General features: G+C 36.9%; 1 protein-coding gene across 1 annotated transcript; it reads right to left on the reverse strand.

Annotated features, from left to right (window-relative positions):
* Positions 1 to 2391: 2391 nt before the first annotated feature.
* On the reverse strand, positions 2392 to 3346 carry LOC136218860 (uncharacterized). Its single transcript, XM_066006014.1, has one exon. The coding sequence runs from the start codon at positions 3001 to 3003 to the stop codon at positions 2566 to 2568; it is 438 nt and encodes a 145-aa protein (XP_065862086.1). The 5' UTR covers positions 3004 to 3346; the 3' UTR covers positions 2392 to 2565.
* Positions 3347 to 9806: the final 6460 nt, after the last annotated feature.

A 9806-nucleotide genomic window follows, 5' to 3' on the forward strand; every position in this document is an offset into this window, starting at 1 on the left:
CTATCCACTACCATATTTTTTCCAATCCACAATAAACTCATATCACTCTCAATCACCCTCTTCCAAGGTTGCTTAGATCTCCCGCTACACCTCACCATTGCATTCATTTGCCACTCTTCAGTCCTCCTAACCGGCGCATCAAGCGCTCTTCGTCTTACATGGCTGGTTTTCTCTCATTTTATTCTCAATAGATGCAACCCCTACTTTTGTCCTAATTATTTCATTGCTCATCTAATCCTTTTTCATATGACCACACATTCATCTCAAAATACACATCTCCGTCACTGACATCTTATTAATGTGACAGTATTTCACTGACCAACATTCTGTACCATATAACAATGCAGGTCTAATTGCCGTGCGGTAGAATTTTCCCTTCAATCTATTAGACACTAGGAATAAAATTGCTCTTGATTGTAAACGTTAGGGAATTTTTTTGCACCTTATCCCTAAATTTATTGATTATGTAGCTAAAACAATATAAGTTTACTTTCCCACATTTTTTGTTAGTTATACGTATTGCTATGATTTTGAACACATGAACCTTAAAAAATCATATAGTATTTGGTCATTCACCGCTATATATAGGCTTATTAGAATCCTAAGATAGAGATTTAAAGCATTCTAAGGTTTAGATTTAATAAGCCTAGATCTAACGGTGAATGACGAAATTCACCATAATAAATATTTTCAACATTTTGATTTTTTTTTTTGTGATTAACGTATATGTAGTATTTTTAATTATTAGTAGCATGTTAGGAGAGAGTTTTTGTTTAATTATGCTAGTAACACAATAAATATCTTAGTCGATGAGACGAAAGAAGGCGTGGAGAGGAAGTTGAAACTATGGAGACAAACTTTGGAATCTAGAGGCTTTAAGTTGAGCCGAAGTAAAACGGAATGTTTGAAGTGTAAATTTAGCGATGACAGAAGTAGGGAGGCAGGCGCAATCACCCTGGATGGCAGGGTTATCCAGGACTTGAATTGTTTCCGTTATTTGGGGTCTATTATTTAAACGGGTGGAGAAATAGATGGAGATATTGCTCATAAGATTAAATCTGGTTGGTCGAAATGGAGGAGTGCTAAAGGTTTCCTTGTTAGCAGAGTTTTTAGACTTCGTGTCTGGTAGGTTAAGTTTAGCTTTTAATGGATTTCTAGATTGAAAATCTATTTGGGCTAAATGATATAGGCCTCGTGGGTGGGCTGGAATGATATCACTAGCTCATAAATTAAGCCATTTACCCTTTAATGGACTTCTCCTAGTCTCACAAGTGAATTAATAAATGGGAAATGAATTTGGGAAAATGACACAGAAATTCATCTTTTAAAAACTATTCACAACTATATCAAGTCATAATTTTAGATTATCAAACTAGTAAAATCAGTACTTTAATGTATTTTAAGGATTAGAATTTATAAATTAGAAGTCTAAAATATATTTTCTAGGGTTTATGATTTTTATGAATTGGAGTCTAGAATTTTTAAATTATGGTGTAAAATCATAATATATAAAAAAAACAATGACATAATAAGAATTAAGTTTGGTGATATGATTTAATTGTAATTTTATACTTAATTATGATATTCATGTATTTGACCCGATGAATTTTAAGGAGTTACAAAGGATGGAATAAATATTTGATATGTATTTTAAGGGATACAAACTATCATAGTCTTAAAAAATATGAGAAAATACTAATCTTTATCCAAAGATTTTAATTATTTATCTAAAGGATAATTAGCCACACGTTCCGCTATTTATTTATTTTAAGACAGGAGAGAGTGGTTTTAATTTTATAAAGTCCAAAAGTATATGCATTTATATGCAAGTTAAAGTAGGTATGTATTTAGTTAGTCATCAAAATAAGTAAAACAATAAACTTGATGATAAATATCATTTAAACCAATTGATTTGAAACCCAAATAAATATCTTTTTATGTTGTGTTATTCCAGTCATAGAAAAGGTTCAGTTTGTTTATGTTCCTTCGACATTTTGTAGAGTCACTCTTTTTTTCAAACCTTTTATTTTGACGTTCTTAATCAGATCGTTATAGGTTCATCAATCTCCATTAGTTCGTCCCCGAACCATACATAAGTAGAAAATCTCTCTAATACCAATTGTAACAGTTTGTTTCAATCTCATGAAAATATTGTCTTTGGCTCAAATCTAACAACTTGAACCTCATAGTTTTAAAATACGTCTACACTTATTAGATACATTACAAATAAACTTCAATCACTCTCTATCAATTCCGATGTGAGATTCAGTTTATTCTTAACAATCGTTATCCTTAGAACCGCTACTTACTCAAATCTTCTACCCTAGCGCAATCCACTCCCAAACCAGTTTAGTTACACATTCATTGGGTAGACAAGATATTCATATTGGGTGGGAAGGCAAAAGTTTCTGCAATTCACATTTCTGATCATCAAAAAGATACCAACAACATCAATTTAAGAAAAGCCAGAACATGATTTAGCCTAAACATCAAATCTATCAATCAAAACATTGAACAAGAAATAAAACAGATCCCTAAACTTTAGAATCTGATATTGAATTGAAATCAATCATACTTGTCTCTCCAAGAATAAACAAGAAAGAAAACCCAAGAAAGAGCCAAAGCAACATCACCTACAACAAGCCTAGGCAAATCATGAGCAAGATGTTCAAGTTTCCTCTCAAAGTAGACTCTCCAAATTGCCATTAAAACATGAAGAACAACACATCCTTTAGCAAAGAATACCTGGAAATCTCTATCCTTAATCAATGCTACCATAAACAGCAACAAACCAATTCCAAACAAGAGCAACCCAGAAAACGAATCAGAAGTTTGAATCAACAATTGGTCATGAGGTGTTGATCCTTTTAACTTCGTAGCTACTTCAATTCCATGGCCAAAAACACTAACCTCATTACTGTAAAACATCATTAGAGCTCCACATGTTAGAGCTATCAAAGAATGTAGAACACATATCAATAAGAACCCAGATGATGAATCCATTTGATTCTTCTTCGATCTCCAACTCAATCACAACTTACAATCATAATAATATATGCTTATCATAAGGTAAAAGGGAACCAATTGATAGAAACCCTCTAACCCACTTATAATTTGGGATTAATCAATTATTCACATGAAAAAGATCCGTACAACCCAATTGAGAATCGGAATCCATTAAAACAAGTAAATCTGAGAATTAAATAAGTCAACTGATTCTTAAAAGCAAAAACCTCTATATATAGTAGCTCTAACCTTGGAATGGAGCGAGGTACAGTGAAAGATTGAAGAATAAAAAAATATCTGAAGAGCTGTTGAAGAAGTAGAATAAAAGGAAAAGAAAGGGAAAGGGTTGGGGTTGGGGTTGGGGGTTTTAGTATCCAATTCGAGATGACGATGGATTTATGGGTCCTATCAATGACCATGGAAATAATTTTGTGGGTCATCTCTCTCTTCTTCTTGTACAAAGTCCTTAATATGGGTTTTCATTTATTTATTAGGGGTAAATAATATTTTTTAGTTAATTTTAAAGTTAAATAACTTATTAGTTTTTGCATTTTAATATATGGTTTATTTTTATTTTTTATTTTATTCAAAATAATTCAAATATTTAAAACATCTAATTATTAAATAGAACAAAAGTTAAAAATATAACAGTATATTATTAAAAATTAGGAAATTAAACAATAGGTTAGATACCAATTAAGATTGGCTTAAATGGTCAAAGTCGCCTAAGTTAAATCTTAAGTTCGAATCCTAACGTAATAGCAAATAGGAGATAACCCAAATTGGTCCTAAATTATGCGTTATACTTTAGTTAATTTTTCCAACAAAAAGAAAATACTACTATTTTAAAATTAGGAATTTATGTCCTAAAATTAAAAAGATATTATTTTAATAGTTATATTTGTTGTATCCGCCGATTAAAACAGAGAAATTTTCGATTTGAAAATATATAGATACTAATAATAAATTATCATAATAGTTTTTATGTTAATTAGGGCATTTTAGGACTGTGATCCAGTTTTATACCAGCAAAATAGGAATGATACTAATTGTCCGATTGATAGAGATTTTGATGCCTAAATCGGTAATATGTTTTAAAGTGAATAACCTAAACCTAGTTGAACTGTTGCATTGAGATAATAAATTTAAGAAAATAATTATTGAGGCACAAACTTTCTATAGGCATATTCCAATTAGAAATGTAATTGGTTTATATTTAGAACGTGAATAGAAATAAGACTTATGTTTAAACGTGAATCCCTATTTTAGGAGATTCTATGACATTTCTAATTGAGCGGGATAAAAAAAATCACTACCGAAGTACAAAACATGTCACCTTAATAAGATTGGATGTTCGGTTTAATATATTCGGTCCTCTAGATTGATCCGGCTTGGTTTCATGTAGAAACCAAATAGATAATATATAGATAGACTATCACATATCTTTTTGGTGCACTCAAAACCTTTCAATATCTTGAGGGTTTTCATGTTGAGTCAATAAGTATAACTTTGTTTCAAGAATATTATAGGATATTGTTATTCACCGCACCCAAATTTCGGTCCACCGCCTCCTCTTAACCATATTGTCCTTCTCATTTTATTTCATCCAAAAGCTTAAAAGCTCTTTCTCCCTTTCTCTCCCGAGCACAAATCCCGGATTTTACAAAAATGGACCCAAGCATTCCCGAAGATAATGATTTCGAACACGAGGTAATATTACGATTCTTAAATACGTGTCTGTTTAATTTTTAATTTTTTTTTTGTTGGTTTTTGCCTGAACGGGTAGAGCGTACTCCTGTTCCATCGGCCGAACGGATGAACTACCCGTTCGGCCTAGGGAACGGGCAGTATGCGCCACCCGTTCAACCGATGGAACGGGTGGTACATGCTGCCCGTTCCACCTACGGAACGGGCAGTATGTGCTGCCCGTTCAGGCAAAAAATGGGGAGAAATTGCCCCGAACTATTTTTTAATTTTTAATGTAAATTATGATAACCTATTATGCATTTTTTGTATATTCAGGTACCGTTAGAAGATTGGAAACCCGATAACATTGATTATAGTTCGCGTTTCATAACGGATACCGTTTTCCCTTCGTGTCAAGATGCTATTGATTGGGAAAAAAAGATAGCTATTCAGAATGGGTTTGAGATTGTAATATCTTCGCACAAACATAGGGAAAAACAGAGGCTGTAGAGATGTTCACGAAGTGAACGCTATAGAGGTGTTGTGAGAATTGATGAAGATCCTGCAATAAGAAAAAGTAAAACTAAAGCGTGCCGCTGTAAATTTTAGATTAAAGCCTATCAACATGCAGACCTTTCTGGATCGGGGATACAGGCTAAGGCTGGGTTAACTGGAATGCATAACCATACAATGCGTGTGTATCCAGAGGGAAGTCGGCAGATGAGCGGACTCAGTATCGCATCTAAACAAATTGTGCGTGATATGACTTTAGCTCAAGCAAAGCCTTGTGCTATTTTAGCAGCAGTTAAAGAAAAACACCCAGAAGAACAACCCAATAATTAACACACATATATAATTACAGGGACAAAATGAGGAAGGACGGGTTTAAAGGTAGAGACTTGGCTAGTCAATTCTACCATATTGCTGTGGAGAACAAATATGTCAATTACACACAGGCTGATTCCGGTGTGATAACGCATGTGTTTATGGCACATCCAGATTCAGTTGATATGTTCAGGACTTACCACTGGTACATCGGAATTGATTCAACGTACAAAACAAACAAGTACAAAATGTCGTTTGTTGAGATTGTGGGGATGACGCCATGCAATAACAATTTCAAGATAGCGTATGCTATAGTTAAAGACGAGACTGAAGGGAGCTATCGTTGGATTTTGCAAAGGCTGAGGATTTTGATTGGGTTTGATCTTAACCCAACCGTTATTGTTAGTGATAGGGAGCTTGGGTTATTAAAGCCGATCAAAGAAGTTTTTCCACAAGCAGCGCACTTGCTATGCACTTAGCATATAAATAAGGATGTGGAAGATCGGGTGTATAGAATTTTAGGAGATAAAGGACATGCCTCTAAATTCAAGAATGGAAAATGGAAAACAATAGTACAATCATTAACCATTGAGGAGTACGAGACCAATCTTAGCATGATGAAGGATGGGATGAGTAGGTACAAAAATCTTATCTCGTATGTTGAGGAGACGTGGTTGGTGCATAAGGAGAAGTTTGTTGTTGCTTGGACAAAGGAGTTCCTACATTTTGGCAACACAACTTCTTGTCGAGTGGAGAGCGAACATGCTAGTCTAAAGCAATGGCTCAATACGGCAACTGGCTCCCTCGACACAGTATGGCAGAAGGTTCACAAGCAGATTGAATCACAAGCAACTAATATAAGGTATTTGCAATTTGTTCTACTATAATTTAGGAATTTGCATTTATGGCTGTATCATTTCACTAACTAATAGTAATTTTGTCTTCATCTCAGGTACATACTTGAACAGTCTCGGCTTCGTCAAGCAGTCACTTTCGCCGGATTCCCACTAAACCACCTGGTATTTAATGTCTCTCACCACTGTCTGCAGTTGCTGAATGAAGAGTTAGAGCGCATGAGAGGGTTGAGCCATGAAATGGATGTGCGTTGGGTTGTGTATTGAGAACCTCGCATCAGATATCATGTGCATACGAGCTCAAACGAGCTTGTGATCTGAACCAAATGATCAGTATTGAGATTGTTCATGTGTTCTGGAGAATACTTTAATCAATTATGGTCACACTGATGAAAATGCAGGGTGTAATGATCTGAACGAGGATCAGCGATATTTTCAGTCCTTAGTGGACCAGGTCTCTAAAGGCGACCCAGCCCTAATACGTAATATTTCAATGCTTATCCATGATCAACTACACCCTGATCAAGCTCAGTACACCGAACTTGATGTCAAAATTCACGTTCGAGGACGACCTAAGGCGAGCAAATCCACAAAACGTATGCTGAGTTCTTGGGAATACAATGAAACTCGTCGTGGACGTGCTCGCTCTACTAGTTCATCTAGGAGTCATGGTAGAAGTGGAAAAATTAGCTCTTCATCCTCGGTACATAATCCTGCCTCATCAGGTAATGTTTATTTGATAAACCTAACTTCTTTTTGTAAATGTTTTGCAATATATAGTTCATTTACACTAAAATACGTGAATGCAAATGGAAAAACGTATTATGGTTCTGACTTCGTACATTCCGATAAACTAATTGGCATAATTAAGCCATATGTCGAATCATACTACGACGTTGTAGGTGATGGAGATTGTGGTTTCCGTACGGTTTCAACTTACATTTTTAGTAGCGAAGAAGCGTGGAAGACAGTTAGGCATAATATTTGAAATGAAGTAATTGTTAACCGTTGTCTGTATGAAAGAGTGTTTGTTGATAGTGTTGATGCAGCTATTCGTAGGATAGGTTGGGACGGTGCAGGTTGTATGCCGGAGTATTGGATGCTCGTTTGTGATGACTTGTGGCCGGTTGCTACAATATACAATGCTACTGTCATGTTATTCGGCTTCGCGGGTGGGGAAACATTACAGTTGTGTGGTATTATCTTACCATTGTATGCTGCATCCACTGCTACAAGACCAGCATGTGAGATATGTATAGCTCATTTAGGGAATCACTGCCATCACTACATACGTTTAAATTTATCGCCTAATTTTCTGGTTCCCCCTATAATACAATGGTGGTTTTGGCACCGTGGTCAAAGCGTTGTAGGATGGGAGCGCTTCTATGAGGATAGGGTGGCACAGTGGATATTAGTAATTATTGGTATTGTGTAATGTTACAATATGTTACAGATGAATTTTGATGAATTCTGTAAGGTTCTCTAATATTTTGTAATGTTACAGTTTGTTACAGGTATGTGATGTTACAGGTTTGTTACAGGTGAATCCTGATGAATTCTGTAGGGTTCTGTAAGGTTCTGTAATGTTACAGGTGAATTTTGATGAATTCTATAAGGTTCTGTAAGGTTAAGTAATGTTACAGGTGAATTCTGATGAATTTTGTAGGGTTCTATAAGGTTATGTAAACCTTAAACTCGTCAATACTCGCATCAGCAGTCACCATGGCACCATCTACGGGGATGCGCAATATCTCCCACACATCATGCATCAAAATGCTCATATCGCCGAACGGCATGTGAAATGATGACGTGTCTGGCTGCCACCGCTCTATAAATGCCGTGATCAGAGCAGCATCTATGTGACTGTGCATGATACCAGGTAGATAGAACATGCCAGATGACTCCATACGCAACTGAATCATCCTGGAAGGACCAGTGTACCATAATCTCAGCTTCGAGCAATACCATGATCTGGTATGACACCTAAGGACACCCCTATCCTGACCGCCCCAAATAGCACATGCAACATGTCCCAGAAAGCTTGGGATCACAACACCATCAAATGGACCCTCGGGGACGGGGTCCTTCCCAACCCAGTCATCATCTGTAGCACTCCTCGAGCGCTTGCTTCTACCTGAAATTACAGTAAACGGTTTACATTAAATTTTTGGTATATTTTCTAATAATCACGAATAAAACAAATAAAAATAAGCACATTTAAATTTCTCTTACTAGAAGACGATCCTGCGGTAGAAGAAAATCGTCCGTTTGGACCCCTCGTCACGACGCCACGAGGTACGAGGATAGTATCAGAACTAGGACGAGGCATAGAGTCATCTCTGTCCATCTCTACATCAGCCGCCTTATCCTGACCTTCGACACGCTCCTCCTGTGCTGCATATGCCCTCTACGCGTCCGCCATGAACCACTGCTGCTCCGTCCGCTGTCACTGAGCAGAGGCAGTAACAACACGTGAAGATGTATGTCTGCGGCCAGAACCCGCCTCAACAACATCATCCTGTAAAATTATTTATTTATTATATTCAATTTACCATTTTCCTTATTTTTTATGTGTTCAGGTCTGCCTACGACCGGTCCGAAATAAATTTTTTTTAAAAAAATCACAAACCGGCCCGTTTTTGGCCTAGGCGGGTGGTTTACACCACCTGATCGCAGGCTAAACGGGTGCGGCACACCAGTCGGCCCTAGGGCCGACTGGTGCGTCGCAAACGTTTGGCCCCTCGGTCAAACGGATGGGGAACCCGTCTTATCGTGGGGCCAAACGGGTGCGCCGCGCGATCCACCAGATGGTGGACCGCGCGGCGCACCCGATCCACTATAAGGTGGAACGGGTATCGATCCCATTCCACCTTGCGGTGGATCGCACCCGATTTCTGTGTTTTTTTGCCTCCGATTTCGGAGGCAAAATCATGATTTCGTTAATTTTTTTAAACAAAAACACTTACCGAAACACCCATGAATCCTTTGCCCTTGGTGCCATGTCGTTTTAGCTCGGTTTTTGAAAATGGAAAGAAGGTAGATAGGATTTGAGAAAATTCCACTTTCTTGTTTCAAAAACTGAGGAGGGAAAATATGTCACAAATGGATGGTGGACCGAAATTTGGGTGCGGTATATAGCAGCTCACATATTATATTATGTCAGATATAAGACACATGTATAACTGAAGTCTCGCAAATGAAGGGCCTGTTTGTTTTACCCACTGTTACTGTTGTTGTTTGTTGTTTGTTGTTCCTGCTTGCTGTTGCTAGTTGCTGTTGGAAAAAGCTGTTTTTCCAAAAAGTAGAGATTCTCTGCTTTTGTAAAGGGCTGCTTTTCAGGTGTAAAAAGCAAACAGGAGGTCACTAACCAAACACCTAATGCTGCTTAAGTGTAAAAGGCAAACAAGAACACTAACCAAACACCTAAAACTCTCC

Source organism: Euphorbia lathyris, chromosome 2, assembly GCF_963576675.1.
Source record: "Euphorbia lathyris chromosome 2, ddEupLath1.1, whole genome shotgun sequence".
NCBI classification, from domain to species: Eukaryota; Viridiplantae; Streptophyta; class Magnoliopsida; order Malpighiales; family Euphorbiaceae; genus Euphorbia; species Euphorbia lathyris.

Excerpts from the sequence above, each read along its gene's own strand:
- LOC136218860 (XM_066006014.1), bottom strand. The coding sequence starts at position 3,003 with ATGGATTCATCATCTGGGTTCTTATTGATATGTGTTCTACATTCTTTG.